This window comes from Notolepis coatsorum, assembly GCF_963971535.1.
Source record: "Notolepis coatsorum genome assembly, chromosome: 7".
Taxonomy (NCBI): domain Eukaryota; kingdom Metazoa; phylum Chordata; class Actinopteri; order Aulopiformes; family Paralepididae; genus Notolepis; species Notolepis coatsorum.
This window is the reverse complement of record NC_140171.1, coordinates 29033589-29058902: the sequence shown is the minus strand read 5'-3', so window position 1 is coordinate 29058902 and position 25314 is coordinate 29033589. Positions and strand designations below refer to the sequence as shown.

Below are 25314 nucleotides of genomic sequence, written 5' to 3'. Positions count from 1 at the left end.
GTGATATCGTAAAATATCGGTATGGGTTTTCAAATAAAAATAAAAAAATATTTTTATTTTTTACATTTCTATAACCTTTATTTACCCAGGCAAGCAAGTAAGAACAAATTCTGATTTTATTTATTGTCAAAAGTATGCATAATGTGTTAATTCCACAACAAGAGATATGTAATGTTAATTACCTGAAATTATTCCATTTTTTGGGGGGGGGAAACCCTGCATATATCAGTATCGGAAATTAAAAGTTGGACAATATCGGTATAGGTAAAAAAGCCAATATCGAGCATCCCTAGCAGCTATTAGCCATTTATCTAGCTTTCCAGAAAATATACTAGCCCAAATCAGCTATAAAGCTTATATTCACGGCGCTATAAAATGACAACCTATTGATGCATTTCTTTTTTCTTTAAGCCATTTTGAAGGGACGGTTTATGAACTCAATTGACAATGAGAATGGACAGATAGCAATACTATAAAGTATAGATTTAGCTCTACAAAAAGCCACAGGTTTGTTTACAAAAGCTGGTCCTCAACCATTATATTAGACGGGCCCCAGTGGTCGCGAAAGTGTTAAGAACGACACGCAGTTGCTATATCTATATGCGCAGCTCTTGAGGAAAAGGAACACCGTCCTGGAATTACTTCAAAAAGGTAAAAGATAGCTTGAACAGCCTTGTGTAATGGACTGCATTTATGTAGCGCTTTTATTTTTCTCTTTAGAACATCCGTCGGCCTCCAAGAGTTGCTGTGACCACTGCAGTTAGTTAATAAACATCTCACAAGAATAAAAGCTTCACTTTAGCATTCTGTAATATACAGTAAACTCCAGTAACCTATAATGTAAACCACACAGCCATTTTCACGCGTTACAAACACTGGACACCATGAATCACCCATTCTCCTTCAAAGCAGTGCTGTACCGGTTCACTTTTGGCTCATTGACGGCATCAGACCACACAAGTCAAACCGTGGCCGTTATTCAGAATCCTGCATCGCTCTTTAATTAACCCTGTCTGCCCTGACCATACTTTAAAGAAAAGGACATAGCTGTGGGCCACCCATCACTACGGGGGCGCCAGATGCAATCTTGTCCCTTAAACGCTCCTTTGAGTGTATGGAACACATCGACGATGAGGCAAGTTCCGGAAAATCACATGACAAGTTGTACACTGTGATGAATTTTCTTTTTGTTGTTCAGCTTCCTCTTTGCGTGCCAATGTGTGACTGAATTAATTGTTATGCGATCACGTAAAAGAGCACCTATAAGTTCAAACGTACCGAAGTACATACAAGTTATTTACTTTCACTTTTAGTTATTTAGTTTATTACGGTGCCTTTGGATAATCATTTAATTAAGACCATGCCAAGACAAATTCAGATTCCATCAACTCTTTTATATCTATTTTCCCTCAACAATGCATTAAGCACCCTATACAAGCCACTCCACTTGTCATGTCAATATTGAGATAAGATTAAGATATTGAAACATTGATTTAAGACGTGCAACATCTCATCTTTAACTCATTGGTGGCCAATAACGAGTAAACTCGTGTTTTGCCGCCAACGCTTGAGCGTCAATAACGAGTAAACTCGTTTTTGGATCCTTTGATCTTTTCCCTTTGATCCCTGTTCTAATGTCTATTTTACCGAACCTGAAACATGTTTCTGTAACAATCAGTGTCTTATTTTAACAATCTAACAATCGCATTTTGGGGGTAAGACTACCCCCCCCATGATGATTTTGTGAAGGCACATGTGTACATGGTATATACCTTTGATTTGGGAGTATTTGGGGTTTCAGGGGATCAACCAGAATGATTTGGGCTTGTAATAAACTACAGTGTATAGAAACAAACTTTTTTTACATGTTGGACTAGAAATAGTGTCTGTCAAATGAGCCATACTATTGTCTCCATAGCTATAATATAGAATATATAGCTCCGCAAAGATCGTGAAATATTGTGAAAATGGTCAAGAAAAGCTGGTGCTAGCCAGTGCAGATGGTGAAAGCTTGTGGCCGTCAAAGAGTTAAGATATGACATTTCTTCATATTTATTACACATCGTTAATTACTGCACTCCATTTGTGTTAAATGTTTCAAGGGGTGTTAACACTTAACGAAGAACCATATAAGTGTTGTTTTGAATTGTTTTAACAGCTCATGAATGTCCAGTTGTAGTATGCGACATATTACCACTTGAAATGACTCAATCTCATTGTACTGTTAATGTGACCGTTAGCACCTCGTTATCTGCCTGAGAATGACTCACTGACATTTCCGTTCAAGATTCTCCATTTTACAAAACAAGGGAATGCTTACTCTCCGCTCACTCAGACAGCATAAAATAACACAAAAAGCAATAACTAATAAACACAATACACAAAGTAACATAATAATATACAGTATATACAAAAACAGTGCAAGTTACAAATTCCATGCATCATTTACGTTTCTCCTCCATTTCCAGAAAGCACACATTAATCCGTGCTTCGTACAACTCTGAAATTGTAATTCCGTAAACCCCTGCAACTAAAAAGCTAAATAAAGATCCTATTTCCATTGCCAGCTCCAAGCCCCACATGATACGACAAGGTAAGGTAGGATAGGATGAACTGAACCTTTTTGTCCCTGCGGAGACATTACTGTTACTACAGTACAGCACATGAAGGGATGAGAGATAAAGATAAAAAGGTAATATTATATATAAATATGAACATAAACTACTTGTACAGTGTTATGTACAATGTGTGTGTGTATACATATATATATATATATATATATATATATATATATGGAAGTATGAGTATATAAGTATATGCATTTCTACTATTATATATATAATTAATATACACATTATTTTAGGTGTACAGTATGGGATATGCAGTTGACTTATGAGTGCCATGTTGTCCAGTCCCAGAGGGTTCAAAGAAAATATTAATCACACCCTCCTGTCACCATAAGTGAAAGTACAGGTGCAACTTTTCGGATACAATTTTCATTTGAATCAACGGAGAGACAGTGTGGACAGGTGTGTGACACCTCTCTGGGACATTTAGCAAAAGTATGGGGATAATGGAAACTACGGCCTGATGGTGGTGCACTAAAACGTATTCAAAGCGACTTACAAGTTGTGTACAACAAGTCAGCAGGAAGGGTATAATCTCACAAGTCAAACAGTGTCGAACTTGAGTGCATAATAGTATAGACATATTAGCATAAGCAAGGTAGATTCCTTAGTAGCATAATAGTAAAAGACAGTATGAAGGTTAGTCGTTTTATATAAATAATAAAAAATAAAAAAAATCTGTGTGGAGTTTGCATGTTCTCCCTGTGTTCGCGTGGGTTTCCTGTACTCTGGTTTCCTCCCAGACCATAAAGACATGCATGGTAGGCAGGGACTACAGATGAAAACTAGCTCATTAGCTAATTCTGGAACATTTACATTGATGTGGAAACTGAAGATGTTGATTAATGTGCACTGTCTGTCCCTGGGTAAAAAATAAATACATAACTTAGCTGTAACCGATGGATGATAAGAAGTGTCAAGAGTGCAGGCTCTAATGTCACTGCCCGCAGCTATAAGCCTGCCGAGTCAGGCCACTGTGTGTTTATTCAGAGCATCAGGAGCTAATTTACTGGTATCAAGCTAACTGGCTAAACAAGCATACTAACGTTAGCAGACATTCAACAACAGTGAAAAGAAGTCCGTCAGACCTTAACTTTTATGTACATGGATTTATTGACAGGGATTAGGAGCTTAAACGTGACAGATGTGTTGATATTTTTCATGTTTTATGAACCGTTCATAAATCCCTCTGGTATTTTCTGCTCTATATAATGCTTCTAGCTAGCTAGTGGGAGGCTTGTCTTGCAGAGGCAGGGGGGGGGGTCTCATGCAGGTCCCTGTGGTTTCATAATTAGCCGTTTGGTAGCTCAGATCATCTCTTGTTTTATTGGTTTGCCCTCCGACATGTAATTCAATGTTTAAAATTGTAATACATATGCAAATGTGTTTTTTTCATCTCTTTTTTTTTACGAATATTCAGACGTAATTTTTGGCCAATGTTGATAATAATAATCTTCATTTAAATAGGATAAATATACCAAACGTTACATTAGTTTATAACAATGATATTTGCATTTTGAAGTGACTAGACACTTGCTGCCGGCGGCTGACAGCGGAATTACCCTGAAATTACCATAATCCACAGTCCAGATTTTCTCCACGGCCCTACTCTAGTGAAATGGTTTTGCCTACCAACTGCCTTTATACAACCTTTAACTGGTTCTGCGCCAAAAACGAGTATACTCGTTATTGCCGTCCAACCGTGGAGCGCCAACAACGAGTAAACTCGTTTTTATGATCGTTATTTATTGTATTCGCTATATCCATTCATAATTCATGGCTGCAGCCTCTGCAGACCCTTCAGACCCTGTCTGAGCTGGCAGATGGTCAACACCACCCTCTACTGCCTTGCGGTGCCATTGCACCCCATTTGAAACGGTCTGGTGTGTTTTCTGAGCCGATCTGAGCCGTGGGGGCGGGGTTTAAATACTCGGGCGAGGCAGGGGCTTACCGCGGTCGAAGCAACATTTCATATATACACAAGGAGACATAATACCAATAATCTAGCGTTGATTTCAGGATGATTAGATAATCAGCCGAAAAATGACAACTTGATAACTGGATTACACTAAAATGCCTTTTTCTCGTCCTTCATGGGATTTACTCAGAATCACCCAAACCATACTCATATTCAAAACGGTATAAAACGGAAATGTACAGATGAAAAAACAATCAGTTTCTTGCATGTTGACCAGAAGCAACTCACTGACAGTCAACGGAGTTATTAGATCCATAGCTATAATATATAATATAGTTTTCGGACTCGCAAGTTTGGCACTTTTTTTTAATCCACTTTTTCGCCTCCATTTTTCAAAATGTCTCCCATCCCAATTTAGCCGTGCCAATTATCCCCTCCCCTGTCTTGATCGTTGCTCGCATGTGCCCCCCACTGGCTGGTCATAGGAGGGATAGAAGCCCATCACATGTCCCCTCCGATACCGGTGGAGGCAGCCAGTCACATCTTTTCACCTGCCAGCGTGGACTCTCATTGGCGAGGAGTAACGTGTAGGAGGCTCACACTGCCCCCACCATTTTCCTGTCTTTGCTGTGCAGGCGCCCTGACCGACCTGTAGGAGTCGCTGTTTACAACGTCCAGATTACCACCCATCGACTCCCCTCCCGCTAACTCTGCCAATTGAGTCAGTATGACGGCCGTCCAAGCCGGAGGCAACGCTGACAGCCGGATTAGATACCGGTGTCTCTTGCGTTGGTGACGAGCGCAATGTCCGCTGTGCCACCCAGCCGCCCACAAGTTTGGCATTCTAAAACTATATCCATTGAATAAAGACCTGCCGCTGAAGGGGGATCAGCGCCCCCCTGCTGCTGGCGTCCAATGTGTTAAAATGGTGGCCACTAGATGCCGCACATGAGGTATAATGAGAATCACGTGAATGGCATAGGGGTAGCACAAAATAAAAGCAGATTTTAAGAAATGTAAATGGCGGTGATATAGTTTCACGTGTCACAATGTTAGGATACCAGAAAAACGCATTTAAAATATCAACATGATCGGGGCCATTGAGGAGTAGTTAATGTTTGTAGTTTTAGGAGAATAGCACCACCATAAGGCCAGAGGACTCAGAACTCGCAGGCCTCCTTGTTATTGTAAGGCAAACATATTTGTAAATGTTTTTGCTAATCAGAAATGCATCCACAAGTAACACATCGCTTGATGCTTACGATGCATTTTTTCCCGAATCGAATGGATCTGGCGGTCATATGGTTTGGCCTATCAATTATCTAAATTACACATTTAAAGATGGTAGTCCCCAGATTCCACACAGCAAGTCTGTTGAGAATCAGGCAAACAGGCTAGGGGGAGTAGCAAAAAAGTGGGGGGTGGGGGGGGACTGTACATTGGAGGTGGTTGGGTGGGGGGTTTTGACACCCAATGTTTTAAAGGAGACGGCCGATCCCGCTCAACTCAACGTCGGCCGAACTGAACGTTTCCACGCCGCTCGGCGCCGTATGTGTGTTCGGGAGCTTCTGCTTTCATAGTTTCCTTGACCGCAAAACAGGAAATCTATTCGGGTTCATTCAGAATGTCCACTTCGTCAAGTTTGAATTAACGGTCTTTAACCCTTTCACTGCCACACGACAGAAGGTTAACCCCTTTACTATCACACAACCGACGGCGATGCTCCATCATTAGCTCCGCATCCGCATCTCATAACTGAATAACATAATAATAATGATGTAGTAGTAGTAACAGTGTACTAACAAACAATTTTGCTGAAGTCTGGGGAAACAATTATAATTCTATACTACAACCACTTTTTATACTCCAAAAAAGGGCCATACGGATAGTTCACATTGCAGGTTATCGTGATCACACAAACATATTATTCTTAAAGTCAAATGATCTTGTGGAATTTAAAACGGCACAATTAATGTATAAAGCAAAAGGTCATGTACATTCAAGAACTGTTCTTTGATAGGGAGGGGGGTTATAATCTGAGGGGAGAACTCAATTTAAAAGTTCTAAATGTACGCACTACCATGAGAAGACACTGCATCTCAATATGTGGAGTGAAACTGTGGAACAGTCTAAATGTGGTGCTAAAGCAATGTCCAAACATGAGACAATTCAAACTGATGTATAAGGAAATGATGTTCACAAGGTACAGGGATGAGGAAGGGACTTGATATTCACGGGTGTTTACATTTTTATTTTATTACATTTTTATTTTATTTCTTTCATGTTTTACATATAGTTTTTGTTTTGCATATATATATATATATTTTTTTTCTTTTTCTTTTTTATGTTTTAAAATAGTACACTCATTTGAGTAGTGGAAAAGGGGTAGGATTAAATAAGTGTATACTTCTTCCTACTCCTTTTCGAACATGTAGATTGAGTTGTGTTTTGCTTTTGTTTAGTTATTTGTTTGTTTGTATTCATTTGCATGTTCGAAATAAAGATTTCAAATCAAATCAATCTTTGTTAGGGGGTGTAATAAGTCACAGGGCTGTCCCTAAACAGCACTATAGGAGCGCAGCGCCACTATGACAATGCGCCAGAGCCACCATGTGTCATTTTCCCCCCAGTGAAAGCTTGGGGCCAGTTTAAAAACAGACTGATCATTGCCTAATACGTGCTCAGCCCTCTGTTCCACTGTGTGTGTGTGTGTGTGTGTGCAATCTAATTATTTTTTGAGCAAATAAAACATGCAGTATTATGTCCTCAAACAGTGTTCTTTTTGAGAGCACATATTTAGCATTTATAGATTATATATTAGATTAGATTTAGACTATTGGATTATTAGATTATATATTGCATATATTTAGCATTTAGGGTTTTTTAGATAATATATTAGACTAAGATTATATATTGTAACTATTTATTGTAGGGAAAATATAACATGAGTGCATACATACCCTCATCTCACACCTTGTTGCCCATATGCGCATGTCAGAGTTCATTATATAGTATATTGTTTACACTGCCTTTTTATTCTATTTTTATTTTGACTTCTCCACTGTACTATAATTCTGTGACCTTTACCTGCATGTCTTCTACTACCTGTACCTCCCCCTCCTGCTATGATACCTGAATTTCCCCAAGGGGATCAATAAAGGAATATCTTTTAACAGCAATGCTCTTAGTAAATTATTCTATAGAAAACAAATGTATTGCACAGCATAGTGATGGTTGCTTAGTCACCCTCCTTGCAGCAATAGTCCTGTTGTGGTTCAACTTCATGTCATTGTTTACTGCTGGGACCAGGCAGGATATTTGCCTTTAATTTTTTATTTGTATATTTATAACCAAATTACCTTACGGGGAAATAGCACCTTCATAAAAGGAACAGCATTGTCTGAAAGCGGTGGAGTACTGTTGCATCAGTTCATGAAAGCCAGCTGAAATTAATTTCACTTTTGCCGTTGTACATCCATTTCCGGTTGCTGAACTTCCTGGCAAAGTCGTGCTAGCTAGTTTGGATATTCCCAAACCTAATAAATAATACATATAAGGACACAAGTGCTTATCTAGCCCATGCCAATATATTCCTTTCTGTGTAGATACTGCGTCACGCACGCATGGGAAGTGGGAATTACAAAAGTAGCACACTAGCAGCGGCCTTGTCGCCTAGAAACAAGGCGAATAAGGTCATGTTTCACAAGCAATGTCTAATGTATGGAATCTCCTATGTAATGACGGCTTACTTTCAAGGCCTTTGTGGTCTCCGTCCAGTCCATCTGACAGATCTGAGGTATGGCGGTGAGCAGGATACTGCTGGCTTTATTGGCGTTCTCCTTCATGGTCTTCAGTACATTGTCAACACAGACCTAGGACCAGAGAGGGAGAATATTAATAATTCAGAAATCGCTTACAGCTCTAAATATGTTATTAGGTAATAAACGGTTGGTAAAGGAGGTGGAAACCTTGCGCTGGTGGTGCCATTAACACTTCAGAGCCGAGAGTTTGTACTGAACTTGGTAGATCTGCTTTCGGCTTCTCTGCCCCCTACCTCACTGAATACCCTGCAGGAAACTCTGAAACTAGACACTCTAGTGTCTATGGGTGATTGATTGATTGATTGATTGAAAAATGTATTAACAGATTGCAGAATGGGTACAATACAGTACGGCTCAATACACACAATTGTTAAGGGGATGCAGACCAGAGAAAGACTTTCGTCTTGTTTACATCAGGGTCCCCCATTTTCAATTCTACTTGATGACCGATCAGGTCACCACAATATCTAATTGTTTTTGAATTGTTACAGCTGTTTTTCTTGTAAAAGAAAATTATATATATATTTCCTTTTTTGTTTTTTTATTTGTAGGTGCTCTCAATTGTTCCGTTTGTCTGATGTTCTATCTATTGTATCTATTAACACACAACGACACTTGTGAATGTAACATCTCGAGGACACTGTAAATTAGTTTATTTATAAAGTATAAATAAAGATCGAATGAATTCAATGAATGAAATGTCTTGGGAGCAGCGTGTTATTGTGTAAATCAACTTGTGTTTTCTTCATAACAAATAGGTTTGTAATGACAAGCACCTTCGTATTGCACAGCCATCAGATTCGTGTAGTTGCTACTAAGTCTTTAGGAATCTGCCGAGCTTTAATCACAACAGGTCACGTGACCAGGACAGCCACAGAGGCCATGTTGACATGTTAGCAATAAGAGACAAAGCTGGTTTCACATCCAGTTGGGCCAGCTGTCCCATCAGGACAGGACTTGCATCTCAACAATAGGGCTGCACCGATTACTCTGGTTGATTTCGATTCATTATGTCCCAATTCAATTAGTTACAGATTGAATTATAGGCTTGATGGCACAGGCTTGAGAGGGTCCAGCACCTGCCATTGTTGTCAAAAGATGTAATTTGGTCAACTGAGTTTCTGTAGTAGTTCAGTAGAAACTCTGCACAAGGCAAACTAAAGACATTTGCAGGACGGAGGGCATGCTAGAAATAAGGTTTTTGGGGGGGGGGGGGGGGGGGGGGGATCTTCACACATCCACTGAAAAAAGGCACAGATTAAAAGGGATTATAAAAGGGTGCTGTAAGTGGTATTTATTTGTTAAAATAAGTGTTAAATAGCTCTACATTCCGACAGACATCACTGAGTGTTTTTGATTAGTAACATGGGTCTCCCAGTCCCTCCGCTCTGCAGTAAAGATAAATGTTCTGGTATCCCTTCCCACTTTATCCAATCAGGAGAGAGAACCCTAGATATTTGTACTTATTTCAAGAAATCTTGCAAAGTCAAATTTGCTGGCAATTATTATTTTACTTGTTTCAAGCACATATTTGTTTTTAATTGCTATTTTTGTCAGACAATTTTTGCAGTGTGTTCTTATTCCTGAGTTGGATGCAGCAAGAACGGGATACCAGAACATGTATTTTGTGTTTACTGCAGAGTGGACAGACTGGGAGACCCACGCTACTGACCAAACAATGAACAAGGAAAATACCACTTACAGCACCTTTAATAAATCGATTTGATTCTTTTGATGTGGATATGAGTAGCCATCAGGACTTTGGCCATTCCACCTCCGATGTCCATGACATTGAAAGTAATGACAGAATCAAGATGCATGAGGGGCAAAAACAAAAGGGTGCCATAAATGACGGACACTGCCGTTAATGTGTCTACTTATCAGATGGTGGGCAGATGGTGAAGCCATTATCAGTCACATGACGTCAACGGGTGTTTACATACTGTACATTAGGGCTGTCCCCGACTAAGGATTTGGATGGTCGACTAGGATTGGCCAAAATTTGCCGTTAGTCGACTATTGGTCGACTTAAAAAAAAAAAAAAAAGAAAAAAAGTATATATATTTTTTTTATATATATATTTGGGCTGTGGGGGGTGCTTAATGTCTGAAGGAGTCGACTGAAGGCTTCTTGTCCTCTGCAAAAGCATGCAATTGGTCCACTGATGGATACATCTTGATATTTGTCTAGTCTAGTGTGTTCATTAGATGGGTGAAATCCTCTTTCAGTGCCTCTGTGCCTGTTTTCATAGGCAGTTAGCCTCTGGTATGCGTGCCATTAGCGTTAGCCACGATTCTAGGCCTATTTTCTTTTGGAAAGAATGATAAAAAAATATATATACCGGTATATTAATACGTTTTTTTTTAAAAATTATATTCGACTAAGAGGTTGGCCAGTCGACTACGGCCCCTTTCGACCGATTAGTCGACTAATCGATTAATAGGGGTCAGCCCTACTGTACATACATATTTACAGACTACTACTCTGATATTTTCCATCCATGACAGGGGGCTGAAATAAAATAGTGACTTTGCAGACCAGACACAACACATAAAAAAAAAGCTTAGCTTAATTGGTCATTTTGATAATCTATTGAATTTGTTAATTCTCTGGTGCCTCAATGAATACAAGGAGGACTGTTTAAAAGGTGGGTAAGGAGGTATTATTTATGGATTATTGGCTTATTAAAGATGTTTTTAAATGTTTTTCTTTTAACAGATATAAATTGTATATCAGGATTAAATTAATTATTCACGACAAGAGTTTGCAAGATTAGAAATTCTAGGTCCTGACGCCGGTGCGGCGGAAACAGGAAGTAGCGGGGGCAGCGTGAAGCCTCCCACGCGTTACTCCTCGCCACTGAGAGTTCGAGCTGCTGCGGTGAAAAGATGAGACAGGCTGCCTCCTTGTGTACCGCAGGGGACACGTGATGCAAGGCTTCCGTCCTCACTACAACCGACCAGTGGGAGGCATAGTCTAGCAACGTTCAAGACAGGGGAGGGAAGAATTGGATAATACGAAATTGGGATTGGAGAAAAACAGAAAAAATGGGGAGAAAAAGTGGATACAAAAAAATAATAATTCTAGGTCCTGGACTATTGGAGGCCAAAGTAAAATACACACACACACACAAAACTACTATCACCAGTCTCACACAAAACAAGACTCCCACAGAGAGTAGATTTGTGAAAATAATTTAAATAATGATGAATTTGCAAGCTAATAATATCTATTAGGTTTCAATTAGTTATTCATCCACAATAGTTTGTCAGATTAGCAATTGTAGGTTAAACTGGTCCTGGACTTGGAGCACTAAGTGGAACACACACACAATAAGTTCAGAGTAGGTATGATGAATTACCAAGAATTCACTAGATGTAAATTATAAAATCGAATGCAACCAAATAATACCACGGCTTGAGATGAGTGAAAACGGATGACAGACAAGCTTTTAAAAAGAGAAAGTAAATAAAAACACAAGGTAAGGCTAAATATTGGGTCCTCCGCAAATGGTCCACAAAAGCAGATTGATGCATTTCCATTAAATGAAAACATGATGCGGGTGCCGATAACGCTCTGTGCGTTTGCTTGAGAAGTTGAGACATTTGTTATCGCCGTGCAGCGGGGCCAGAAGTGCGCTTGATTTCCGTCACAGGCCAGTTGAGTTGCTCCTAGGAGAGGCAGCGGGCCAAACGGAACTGATAAGTGAATTCAGTCTGGGGGCTGGATTTGGCCTTCAGTTCGACACATGTGGTCTATGAGTTGGTGCATGTAAACCCACAGTGTCCCGTTTACAATAGCCTTGATATGATCATATGCCCAATATGAGTTATCCGTGATACTGAGGTATGGAAACACTGTCTGTGGCACATATACCTGCATATTCCATTTATTCATTATTCATACGAACATAATATTAGTAATCAGTGTATGAAAATGCACTAGGGGTCGACCAATGTGTTCTTTTCAGGGCTGAAATCTTTAAATAAATAACTCATCAAAAAGTAGTGCATGGAGTACATTCAGGGAATGTCTCAATGAATTAACTTGAATAGCCTACTCAAACTAAAATCACAATGTTCTCTTGTTGATCAGATCTTTGTGATAATTCGGTTTCTTAAAAGCTTCCACCTAGCTTAAATAAAAATTAGTTAGCAAGAATTTAGCCTGCCAAAATATTACTAAGCTTTGGATATAAAATATTGCAGCATTTTTCCCAGTCAAAATATTGCTCAAGCCCCTTTCTGGGTTAACCTTTCAATCATGGAATGGAATGAACTCCAACAGTCCTTAAAGCTTGAGATTCTCCCCTCTGTTGCAGAGTTTAAAACCTTGATTTCCAAACTTTGTCAATGAAAGTTCTATGCGTTTTAAAACCTTTTATTAATTTGTTATCCTTACTTTTTGCCTCGCCTCGTTATAATTTTATACATGCATGTTTTTTTTTATTGCTTATTTCTACATGACATGACTGTAAATGAGGGAAAACTTGGCTTTAGAGTTTAAATAAAGGTTTGAAATGAATAAATGTACAGTAGCGTACAATACAGTGCATTTGCGCCACAGTTTCCTCTGAATCCACCAGGTCTCCTCTGGAACCTTCTCTAACCCCAACCCCCACCCCCCTCGATTGTTTTGCAGCTCTTCTCCTTCACTGGGCTCATATTATTGTTGTGTTCTCAGGCCAGTGGACGGAAGACAGCGAAGCTGATGACTCAGTGTGACTCAACCTCCTCTGGCAGGGCTTCCACCGGAGGCTGGCAGGCAGGCCCAGTGGGTGGAGGGGGCAGGAGGGAGGGAAGGAGACTAATAGGAAGGATGTGGTTGTCGAGCGCTGCGTTCTTCAACAGGAGGGGGGAAAGGTCAGCTGCAGGAACTCGGAAGTGGAGTTGTGAGTTGGGGGGCGAGCGTGTTGACGCGGAAGCGGAGACCAGACATCATATGCCATGGTGGATCAAACTGCCCCGGACCGCTGACAGCAGAGTCACTCGGACGGCGTGAAGAGGTCCACGCGTCCGTTGTTGGTCAGGGTGCAGCAGAGGACGCGGAGGGGGACAACCTCTGGCCGTTAACCGGGACTCAAAAGACATCAAGGATTTCGCTTCACGTATTTTTAGTACCTATATAACCCCTTATCCAGCTCTTAAAACAAAAAGAAGAACAAACATCAATTGTTTCTTTTTGTCTCCCTGCCAAGACCTCGTAAAGCGCTGCTCATAAACCGAGGAGATCGCAAAGGGCTGAGGATTCCGAGATGGTAGATTAACCAATAGCATCTTTTCGTTGCGTCACTGTGCATCAACCAGGATTCCACACGAGTTTGAGTTCACAGTAATTCGATGATGAAGGATAGGGATGATGATGATGACTGTAGGATTAAATTAATAGAATAGAAATACTTTTGGCTGGTTTGGCTTGTATGCAGCAATACAGCATGCAGTATGTATTAGTAAGTATAGTAGCATAGTAGTAAAGTACATAGAAGTCAAATATAAATATTTGTATACTATATTCTGGCTGTTCATTTACAAATAACATAACTAATCTAGAAATCTAGGGAGGAGAATGGGGTGATGGTGGGATGCATGGAGACTGAGCTCAGATACTGAGAGCTGTCAAACGCAGTTTAAATTCTGCGGGAGGAGGAATATTATAGGAAGATGAGAGGTAATACACGCCGATTGGCTGTAGTCTTTGAAAGAACGTGAGCTGATCGGAGGCTCGACAGTAGGAGGTGTTTAGGAAATCAGTTGAATCCTCAAAGCCCTTCCCCCCACAAGTACGTCACAGGCTCCAAATGTCTAAATCCTTTGCAAGACTCAAATCTAATTAACGGTTGTTGTCCCCGTTTGCCCCGAGGAGGAGTTCAGGCTTGGAGTGAAGGCGTGATATCCCTGCTCCCGCCCTGTCAATCATTAATAACCACCAGTGACGCAGCTCATGTGGTTGCAGCGCCACAAGATGGAAGAAGAGGGACTAACAAGACAGCGTCAATGGTTGCTTTGAGAAGTAATTTTTGCCATATAATCAGATTTCTTCTGTGTTTGTTGTTACCAGCTTGCTTGGAGAATATTGCGAAGCTCAAATCATTGTTTTGGCCGAATTTCCCTTTAAATCCTGACGCTTTGTGTTTAATATAACAAAATAATTGTGCCTTTGTTTTTTTTGTCGTTATGCCAATTCCCTTCCTGGTTGTTGCGCTACCCTACTGTCGGTCTGGGGAGGGTGTAGACTACCACACGCCTCCTCTGTTACATGCCGAGTCGCCAGCCTCTTCTTTTCACCAGACAGCGAGGAGTTTCACTGGGAGAGTGTAACACGTGCGGAGGTTCACGCCATCTCCTCCAGATCCCCTCCCTGCTGAACAGGCGCCCAGACCGACCAGTAGGAGTCGCTGTTGTAACGACTAAGACTCATACCATCACCGGCTTCCCATCCACGACCACTGACAATTGTGTTCGGGAATGACTGACCGAGCCGGGGGTTCTGCCGACAACAGGAATCGAACGCAGAGTCTCTGCAGTGAAGCTGAGACAACAAGGGGAGATGGTGCTTAAATGAGGAGCACGATAGGCTGATAGGACCACTGGCCTGCTGCCACTCACCGCCTCCTCGTGTTCCTTCCAGCAGTCGTAGTCTGTGGCCATGGCGATGCTGGCGTAGCACAGGCCTGCCTCCTTGGCCAGGACCACCTCTGGCACGGTGGTCATATTGATGACGTCGGCACCCCAGTCGCGGAACATCAGGCTTTCTGCCCGCGAGGAAAAGCGGGGCCCCTCGATGGTCAGCACTGTGCCCCTCTCGTGGCAGAAGATCCCGAGGCTATGTGCCACCTCCACCAGCACCTACACCAGGTTACAGAGATACACCGAGATGAAAACACCGCCAATACCGATTCCTAAACTAGTAATATTGGATGATAGAGTACCAATCCAATCCCTTATTACATATTTATATCAATGCAATCAACACACAGCTCCACCTTTTACGTAAGATCAACAACTTTTGTGTGAGTAAGCAAATTATGGAAACAGTTTATAAGAACCTAGTGGAGGGGATCTTAACCTTTAACATGCGCATGTGGTACGGAAATCTGAACATAAAAGGAAGAAATAAGTTGCAGAGGCAGGGCTCTAGAGTGCGACCATTTCACTCGCATTTGCCCCTAAAAATTGATTTCTGCTAACTGGAAAAATCATTTAGGAGCACAGTGCGAGTAATAGCTTTGCGTAGTGGACGTGCAATTGTCATTTCATAATAGACACAGAGCAGCATGGACCTTCAATTTTAGAAGCTATGACATCTAGCTATTTAGCCCTGCGTGCGACAGCTCTGTGACAATTCCTCTCACGCTGTTTATATGTGTAATCAAAACTACGCGAGCAACGGGTCCAATGGTCTAACATGCTTTGCATCCTCGCCATTCCTCTATGTCCACATTGCGGTAAAAACCTTCACTAATGTTAGCTACTAAGCTCTCTCTCTCTCTATCACAATCCTGATTCCTGAACCTATTTGATTCAAAAGGGAAATATTGATGGACATTAGCTATAGTACCGTACTTTTCGGACTATAAGCCGCGGCTTTTTCCCCCATTTTTCGACCCTGCGGCTTATATAACGGTGCGGCTTATATGTGACTTGACGTGACCAAACCCGAAAATGTAAAAATCTAAATATTGCTTTTTTGACTGCATTGAAATGTTATTTATCTGTTCCCTTATTTGCTAAACTTAATACAACTTGTAAATGAGTTAATTCTTGTTATTTGTCCGACAGTATTGTGTCCCAATGCTAATTACATATGGTAATTAAACATTAAAACACCTGCAGCTTATAGTCCAGTGCGGCTTATATATGTACACATCATTAAATTTAGCTGCTACGGCTTATAGTCAGGTGCGGCTTATAGTGCGAAAAGGTATATAGCTCAGCAGCTGTAACAGAATAATTGTATTCAAAATATAATTTAAATTAGAATTAATTAAATAATTGTATAACGAATTTTCCATGTTCTGTCATCTAATAATATACTTTGTTGCAGGAGACACATTTGGTAGCACAGGATCATGAGAAACTGAAGAGATTTGGATATGAAAATGCATACTATAGTTCCTTTAAACGGAACGTGACAACACTACAACATACAAAAGCAGCTGGACAACCGATATCCTTTGCGTCTAGTAGGCATGGGCCAATGTGTGGTAATTTCGGTGGTATGTGCTATTGCACAGATGTTTGTCCCCTAGTATGCACACGCACAGTATAATATGCATGTAATAAATAGTTTGTTAATAAACGTACTTGAAAATGTTTCACTGTGCTCCTAAATTTCTGTGTGCTCTTAAATGTCTTTGTGTGCTCCTAAATGTCTTTGTGTGCTCCTAAATGTCTTTGTGTGCTTCAAAATGTCTTTGTGTGCTCCAAAATGTTTTCATTTAGGAGCAAATGTGCTCCTTGGGAAAAAAGTTAGCATAGAGCCCTGAGAGGATAGTGAATTTGGCCTCAAAAACCATAGGGAAGCCACAAAAACAGCTAAGGTACATCTATAATGAAGTGCTTAGGACGAAAGCTAGGAAGATAGTGGGTGACCCCTCCCACTCTATGGAGAGTTTGAGCTGTTGCCCTCTGGTAGTCTTTACAGACTACCTAGGGCAAACATTTTGAAAAACTCCTTCATTCCTAATGCCATTAAATTAATCTTGCACTCGTTAGACCCGGTCCTTGTTGATGTATTTGTATTCCTATGTTCTCTGCACTTCTCCATTACAGATGTATTATGTATAGGTCTGCAGTCATTGTTTTATTTGTTTGTTCAATGGTGAGACCAAAGACAAATTTCCACAATTAGCCCTTTCACACCGGCAGGGCTCTGTGTGGGTGAAGATTCCCGAACCTAATCTTGAACCTGCCGGCACGTTCAGACCGTAAATAATTGGTTCGGAACCTGAAAAGTTGGTTCTCAGCTGGAACTGATTTTTTTTGGTTTTCCCGTTCAAACTGTGACATCATCAGTGGGCATGTCATATTCTAGGCTGTGAAGACAAGTGAAAACGGCGAACAGCAGAGGTTCGGCATTGCACTCAATCGATCCATTCAACAGGAAGCAATTTGCGACTGAACTCAATATGAGATTAGATTCAAATGTATTGTTATTATACAGCACAAGTACAATACACCATCCATCCAACCAGAGTGGATAAATAAATGCTCCAGAAATAAATAAATGCGTGGAGTGAGGCAGCCTCAGTGCACACACTGTATACGTGCGAAATTAATCGTTCCAGCAAAGTAGGCTTCTATTATTCTAATGACTTGTTTTATTGGGTATTATAGTAGTACGTCCTATTGTAGAACATGACATATTAGCATGACATCTCATTTATATTGAACGACTGTGCAACTGGCTCTTCACAAGTGTAAACTATGGATTAGTTGGTAGCAGTCAACCAGCACCTGCTAATGGGTTGGACCCTTTAGCTCAACTGGTTAGTGCGGCTGCCTGTGGATCCTATCGTCACAGGTTCAAATCTCTGTTACACACGTTTAATTTTTTTTATTTCATTAATTTATGCATTTATTTATCCACTCTGGTTGGATGGTGTATTGTACTTGTGCTGTATAATGACAATACATTTTAATCTAATCCCATTTTGAGATCAGTCGCAAATCGTTTCAGCGCTACCTGTTGAGTGGATCAGCATGGTGCCACTGTTAATCGCCATTATGTTTACAAAACACATAAGGAACGTGATATGGCATTTACAGTAGAGTGCATACACTTTTAAAAAGACGTGCAAAACAGGACAAAACAGTGATACAACGACAAGACAATAAAGTGCAATAGCTAAGGACATGTTGTCAGTGCAAAATAAGAGTTTAAAATTCCAGCCCTAGCAGCTCGCCAAAGGGGGGGGGGGGGGGGGGTGGAGCAGGGGGACACCCGACTCATTTACTAGGCGAGCTGCTGAGGGGAAGAAACTGAGTCTGTGGTGCGTTTTCAAAGTCTTGGGGAGTCGTAGCCGCTTGCCATGGGGAAATAGGGTGAAAAGGTTATGACCCGGGTGGGCGGGGTCTGCCATGATCTTCCTCTCCCTCCTCAAGGCCCTGGTGGAATGTAGGGACTCGAGGGAGGGAAGGGCGCAGCCGAGCACCCTCTCCGCCGAGCATATCACCCATTGCAGCTTGGCCTCGTCCCTGGCCGCAGAAAACCAGGTGATGATGGAGAGGGTGAGGATGGACGTGTAAAACTGAGCCATCATGGTCCTCGGCAGCCTGAACTTCCTCAGCTGACGCAGGAAGAACATCCGCCTGAGTAACGCCCCTCGTTGATGACGGAGGAAAGTTGGTTCTGCTTAAATAGGTGTAAACACGGGCTGGTTCGCCAGAAAGCACCAAGGTTCAGAGGCTCCAGAACGGAGACGGAACTTGAACCAGAGCCCTGCCGGTGTGAAAGGGCTAACAGTGGACAATAAAGTGAAACTAAACTAATTTACTTTTACTTAACAGGAGATACATTTTTTTACCATTATTAAGAAATACAAAAAAATGCAACAAACAAAAAAGATTTAAGCTGTACGGTGCTCTTTGTATCCGAATTCTGTTTTACGAAGATCTTCCAAAACGGATACTTACATTTTAGCCCATGCATCGACACAAAGTATTGGTATCGGACGGTGCATCCCTAAGTAGCCTTGACATAGCCAATCGAAGCCCAGTGTGAATTATTCCCGTGGTTTAGAGTTAGGGTGAAATGGAAACAGAAGTGGTGGATACTGGCCTCTCTGGTCCTGTTGCAGAAGGGCTCTGCCATGGGAATGTGAGAGACACCCATAGGACTGGTGGCCTGCCCGTCATACAGCGTCTGGGCCCTCTTGGTGGTCCTGGAAGAGCCAACAGGAAATCACAATAGTATCAGTGGAAACTAGTGATGCCCCGATCGATCGGCCAACGATCGGTATAAATATGAGATTGGGGAATTCCGATAATGCTTTCTAGTCGCCGATTGCGAAAACCGATCGATGACATGAAAAATATGAGCAAATTCTCAGCGGAGTTGGTGTCATTGTCGTTTGTTAATGAACCAAAAAAAAGTTTCAACACAAAAATGTGTATAAGACACTTGAAGTCCCATCACCCAGAGGAGCATGGAGAGTTCATTAAGCTTACCATGGAGAGTACAAAGAAAAAGTCGGAGAAAGAACCAAACCGGCCGCTAACACAAACCACTTTAGAGAGCACCCGTGCGTATAACCGTGATAGTCAGGAGGCTAAGGCGATCACAAGAAAAGTCGACCAGCCATTAAGTGTAGTCGAGACGAGTACTGTCTCAGCCCCGCTACACTGTCCCAGCCGGTCGCTCGAAGAGACAACGAGCATGCCGAGCCTGAGAGCGGCTGAGAGGAAGTATAGAAAATCACGCCTCACTGCTGACATTGACACATATCACAACCTCTTGTTAACATTCTCCAAAACCATTACTAATGCCAAAGCTTCTTTCTTTCACCATAGGATCGAGGCCTCTGCCAAGAATCTTCGCAAACTGCATGCTACCATGTCCTCCCTCCTCACTCCCCCCCCACCCCCTCCTCCCTCATCTTTTTCTGCCGAAGACTTTGCGATCTTCTTTGAGGAAAAAGTGGAGAACATCCGCAGCTCCTTCTCCCAACCCCCACCCATTCCAAACGCTGAATCGAGAACCTCATCCTTCACTCTGTCATCTTTCTCTCCCATTACAGAAGCCGAGACCCCGACACTGGTAACGTCGAACCGTCCGACTACATGCCAGCTGGACCAGCTACCCTCCCCACTCCTCCAGACCATAGCACCGGACATCCTCCCATTCCTAACTGCAACCATCAACTCCTCACTCAACTCGGGGGTGGTCCCCACCTCCCTAAAACAAGCCAGAGTCACGCCCCTCATAAAAAAACCAACCCTGAACCCCACCGTCATAGCCAACTATCGTCCTGTCTCTCTTCTCTCCTTTCTTTCTAAAACACTTGAACGTGCTGTATCCAACCAACTTACTGCTTATCTCTTACAGAATGACCTCCTAGACCCCAATCAGTCTGGCTTCCGGACTGGCCACTCCACAGAAACGGCCCTCATTGCGGTCACAGAGGCACTTCACTTAGCAAAAGCGAAAGGCCTCTCCTCTGTCCTGATTCTCCTAGATCTATCTGCAGCCTTCGACACAGTCAACCATCAGATCCTCCTCGCGGCCCTCGCAGGAATGGGAGTGGCTGGATCTGCGCTGACATGGCTGACATCATACCTCAATGACCGCTCCTACCAAGTGTCATGGAGAGGGACCCTGTCGGCCACCCGCCCCCTCCGGACGGGTGTCCCCCAGGGCTCGGTCCTAGGACCCCTTCTCTTCTCCCTCTACACTAAATCACTGGGTAACATTATCACGTCTCATGGCTTCTCATATCATTGTTATGCCGATGATACTCAACTCTTCCTCTCCTTCCCTCCCTCAGATATCCACGTCTCTGAGCGGATCTCGGCCTGTCTGTCCGACATCTCCGCCTGGATGACGACCAACCACCTCAAACTGAACCTAAGCAAAACAGAATTGCTCCACCTGCCGGCCAAATCCTCCCCCCTGACCGACCTCTCCATCACAGTCGAGAATGCAGCTGTGACCGCGTCCCCGACCGCCAAGAACCTTGGTGTTGTCCTCGACGACCAGTTGAACTTCTCTGCTCACATCGCAGCGACAACCAGAACCTGCAGATTCCTCCTGAGCAACGTCAGAAGGATACGCCCCTTCCTGACAAAAGAAGCCACCCAACTCCTCGTCCAATCAACAGTCATCTCCTGCCTCGACTACTGAAACGCACTGCTAGCTGGCCTCCCGGCCACTGCCACCAAGCCTCTTCAACTCATTCAAAACGCAGCGGCCCGCCTGATATCAAACCTACCGAAGTCGGCCCATGTCACCCCACTTCTTAGGGACCTGCACTGGCTCCCCATTGCTGCACGTATCCGCTTCAAGGCCCTCGACCTAGCATACCGTGCAGCAAAGGGAACCGCTCCCGCCTACCTCCGGTCAATGGTCTCTAACTACACACCCTCAAGACCCCTACGCTCTGCATCTTCTGGCCGCCTCAGACCTACTCCTATCCAAGCTCCCGGAGGGTCATCAAAGAGAAGCCGCCTATTCTCAGTCCTTGCCCCACAATGGTGGAATGAACTACCCATCCCAGTTAGGACAGCCGAATCCCGTCCAATCTCTCGCCGTCGACTAAAGACTCACTTCTTCAACCATTATCTGAAATAATTATAAAAAAAAAAAAAAATCTAACCCTGACTAACCTTACTGTCATGCACTTGTCCTAATAAACTAACCTACACTGTAACACGCAACACTTGATGAACATTGTTACTCAGCTGATAGAGTTGTACCCTTCTTGCTGTCTTGTCGTACAGAACTTGTAAGTCGCTTTGGATAAAAGCGTCAGCTAAATGACTAAATGTAAATGTCATAGACGATTGGTTTTCGGTGGCAAAAAATGTGATCAGGGGATCCCTAGTGGAAACTAAAAGATTCCCCAGGACATTAGGGACCCCAATGGTCGCGTGATTAAGAAGACCCAAAAAACATTTGGGTCAACCTGGACACTATTGACGTCGTTTTGTATAGCGTTTGGTCTTTATTATTTTACTGTATGAAGCACAATTTCAGGAGGCTCATACAGAACCAAGCATTTCACTATATGTATGTGCCAAATAAAACAAAACTTGATTCTTTGTCTACTGTGCGTTAAAATGTCGGATGGCACTTTATTAGCCACAAGGAATTATGTCCAGGAATTTACCATAGTGATATTAGTGCAGAGACACATACTGTACAACACTTTCAGGTGTACAATCTCACCCACACACCTGTACATCACAGCCTGCAAAACAGCTCTGCCCCAATTGCCTTGTTATTAATCGAACAGAAACTGACCCCTGCAACCAAATTAGTTGAAAAGAAAATGCGGTAATAACTTGCATGTATACGTATCATCACAATTAACCCAACATTCAGCTCGTCTTTAGGAGTTATGCAGTGTTAGTCATCAGACCATCTTTTCCGTGTAAGGAAACTGTACATTTAATGGCGCCGTTCATCATCATTTCCATGGCAACGGTGAATAAATAAAGCTGGACAGACGCTGTGAAGGGAATTTTTTTTTGTATTTTATTTATAAAGTAGACGTAAAAACGATACGGGGACAATTCATATAATATTATTTATAAAAAATGTTAAGAGAGTATAGGTAGCAGTGGTTAGTTTACTTCCTCTTTGGGCAGAAATGCTCAACAGTGGAACGTCATCCGTCTTTCTGCGTAGAGACTAGTGTGCAATCTCAGAATGAGATTAGAATTTTGGGAGCTGATCGTCCTAACGATGTTGTAACAATGGCTACTGGCCCAGTGAAATTGACCCGAGTGGTAAATACCAAGATAGATCTATGAAAACATTCCAAAACTATTCAGCACATATATTATAGTAGACTAGAATACTGTACATAATTTCTTTTTTTTATTATTATTTTTTAAAGGTGCTGTAAGTGGTATTTGCTTTTGTTTGTTAAAACAAGTTATCTACATAGTAGCTCTACACTCCTGACAGCCATCACTGATGGCTTGTCTGGTCAGTAACATGGGTCTCCCAGTCCCTCCACTCTGCAGTAAACGGAAAATACCATTTCTGGTATCCTGTTCCCACTTTATTCAATCAGGAGAGAGAACTCCACACTGCAAAAATAAGAAATAAAATCTAGCAAATGTGTCCTTGAAACAAGTACAAATAATCTACCAGTGCAGTAAGCTAATTTGGCTTGGCAAGATTTCTTGAAATAAGTAAACATATCTAGGGTTCTCTCTCCTGATTGGATAAAGTGGGAAGGGATACCAGAAAATGTACTGCAGAGCGGAGGGACTAGGAGACCCATGTTACTGACCAAACACTATATCAGTGATGGCTGTTGGAATGTAGAGCTATTTAACACTTATTTTAACAAGAAAATACCACTTACAGCATCTTTGATCCTATGTGCATTAACGCAGCATGGCATACCGTGTGGCTGCGGCTGAGTCACAGACAACAACAATCATTATGTGACAACAATGCACCCTCAACATTGCCAAGACTGCACTGCCATACCTATAACTAGGGCTGTACCGAATGTCATTTTTTAACATTCGAAGCTTCGATCGAAGTATTCGAACAAAGCTTTGAATGTCTATAAAAAAAAGTTTACTTCAAATATATATATTTTTTTTCTCAAACTAAATCCTCAATTTGAATAAAGTGATTAAATTAGTATTTTTCTTTTATTAAATCAACTTTATTTAATGAATATAACTCATCAGTTTCGTCAACATAAATAATCCAATAAGGGCACGGTTGGTATGAAAGTGATGGTGACGTCTTATAGTATAATAATATTAATAGGGATGCTCGATTTTGGCTTTTTTACCGATACCGATATACCGATATTGTCCAACTCTTAATTTCCGATACCGATATCAACCGATACTGATATGCAGGGTTCCTCCCCCCAAAAAATGGAATAATTTCAGGTAATTAACATTACATATCTCTTGTTGTGGAATTAACACAACATTATGCATACTTTTGACAATAAATAAAATCTGAATTTGTTCTTACTTGCTTGCCTGGGTAAATAAAAGGTTATAGAAATGTAAAAAAAAAAAAAGCTACCGATATTTTCCGATATCACATTTTAATGCCGATATCGGCCGATAATATCGGACATCCCTAAATATTAGTGTAGCCTAATCTTTAACTGCAACTGTGAAGAAAACCCCCATTGGTTTAAACAGATTGAAAAAAAATATATATATATATATATTAAAAATAAGAAATTCAAATGTTGATTTAGAATTCGAATGTCAACATTATGATCGAAGCTTCAAAGCTTCGAAGCATTCGGTACAGCCCTACCTATAACAAATAAACTATCCCTGTATAGATATCTATGGCTAAAAAAAAGAAACGAAAAACAGTAAAATAGCATCCATCTCCATGCCAACAGCTGGCCTCCAGATTCCATGGCTGCTGAGTCAGTATTGTTCCACCGGGCACGGAGCCAGCTAGCCCTGCCTTTAAAAGCCACAGACAAAAGGAAGCAAGACTGTGACGTAGGATTTTAAGTTATATTAGGACAACTACTCGGTACAATACAGACATATTGAAGCCTTGTAGAATGTGTCAATAAATAAAGAGCTTTAAAATTAAGTTCTGTTCAACTGAATGTGTACGAATCTGATTTTTTATTTTTATTTGTATTAGGGCAGAGTCTACTCTTTACTTGTATTTCACACAATCAGCTCATTGAACATCTACTCAAAATTGATTCTCTTGACTTGTGCCATTTCAGACAGCTATAATAGTACGGGAGCATGTCTATGTTCCCCGGGTCCTATGTTCCCCGGGTCCTATGTTCCCCGATTGATTGAACATTTTAGACCACCAGCCCTGATTCCAAACTCTAACCTTAACCAACTTCGAAAGAGGGCCTAAGCTTAACCAGTTCGAAACAAGGCGGACATTAATAATTAATAAAATAAAAATTTATAAAATGTTCAATCAATTAATCAATCAATCTGGGAACATAGGACCCGGGGAACATAGGGATGATCCAAATAGTACCAGCAGCATTGTCCTCACATGGCATCCCTCCATCCGTTACTTGGAACTACTATATCGCTTTATCAGAAAACCAGACTAACCTGGTATTTCTAGTTAAGAATTCCACAGTACATAGGCCTAAACTTAAATAGTCAAAAGTGATGACATAACTATTGTGGTACAACTAAAACTAGTGTGGCAACCAACAGGAAGAAGGCAGATTCCACCCAGTCTGACTGCACCCACCCTCTTCATGGAGAGCTTCCATCCCTACACTCTGGCACCCGCTTCAGAT

The 25314-nt window shown here is 41.7% G+C and overlaps 1 protein-coding gene across 1 annotated transcript in view; it reads right to left on the bottom strand.

Moving 5' to 3' along the window:
* The window catches only part of LOC311231600 (uncharacterized protein), a 60079-nt gene that overhangs the window by 2282 nt on the left and 32483 nt on the right, over nucleotides 1-25314 (bottom strand). Inside the window, exons 7-9 of the mRNA XM_084318228.1 lie at nucleotides 19146-19248; nucleotides 14972-15211; nucleotides 8295-8417 (exon numbers count right to left, since the gene is read on the bottom strand). Of these exons, the coding sequence (XP_084174354.1) occupies nucleotides 8295-8417; nucleotides 14972-15211; nucleotides 19146-19248 (466 nt within the window). The remainder of the gene's footprint in view (nucleotides 1-8294; nucleotides 8418-14971; nucleotides 15212-19145; nucleotides 19249-25314) is intronic.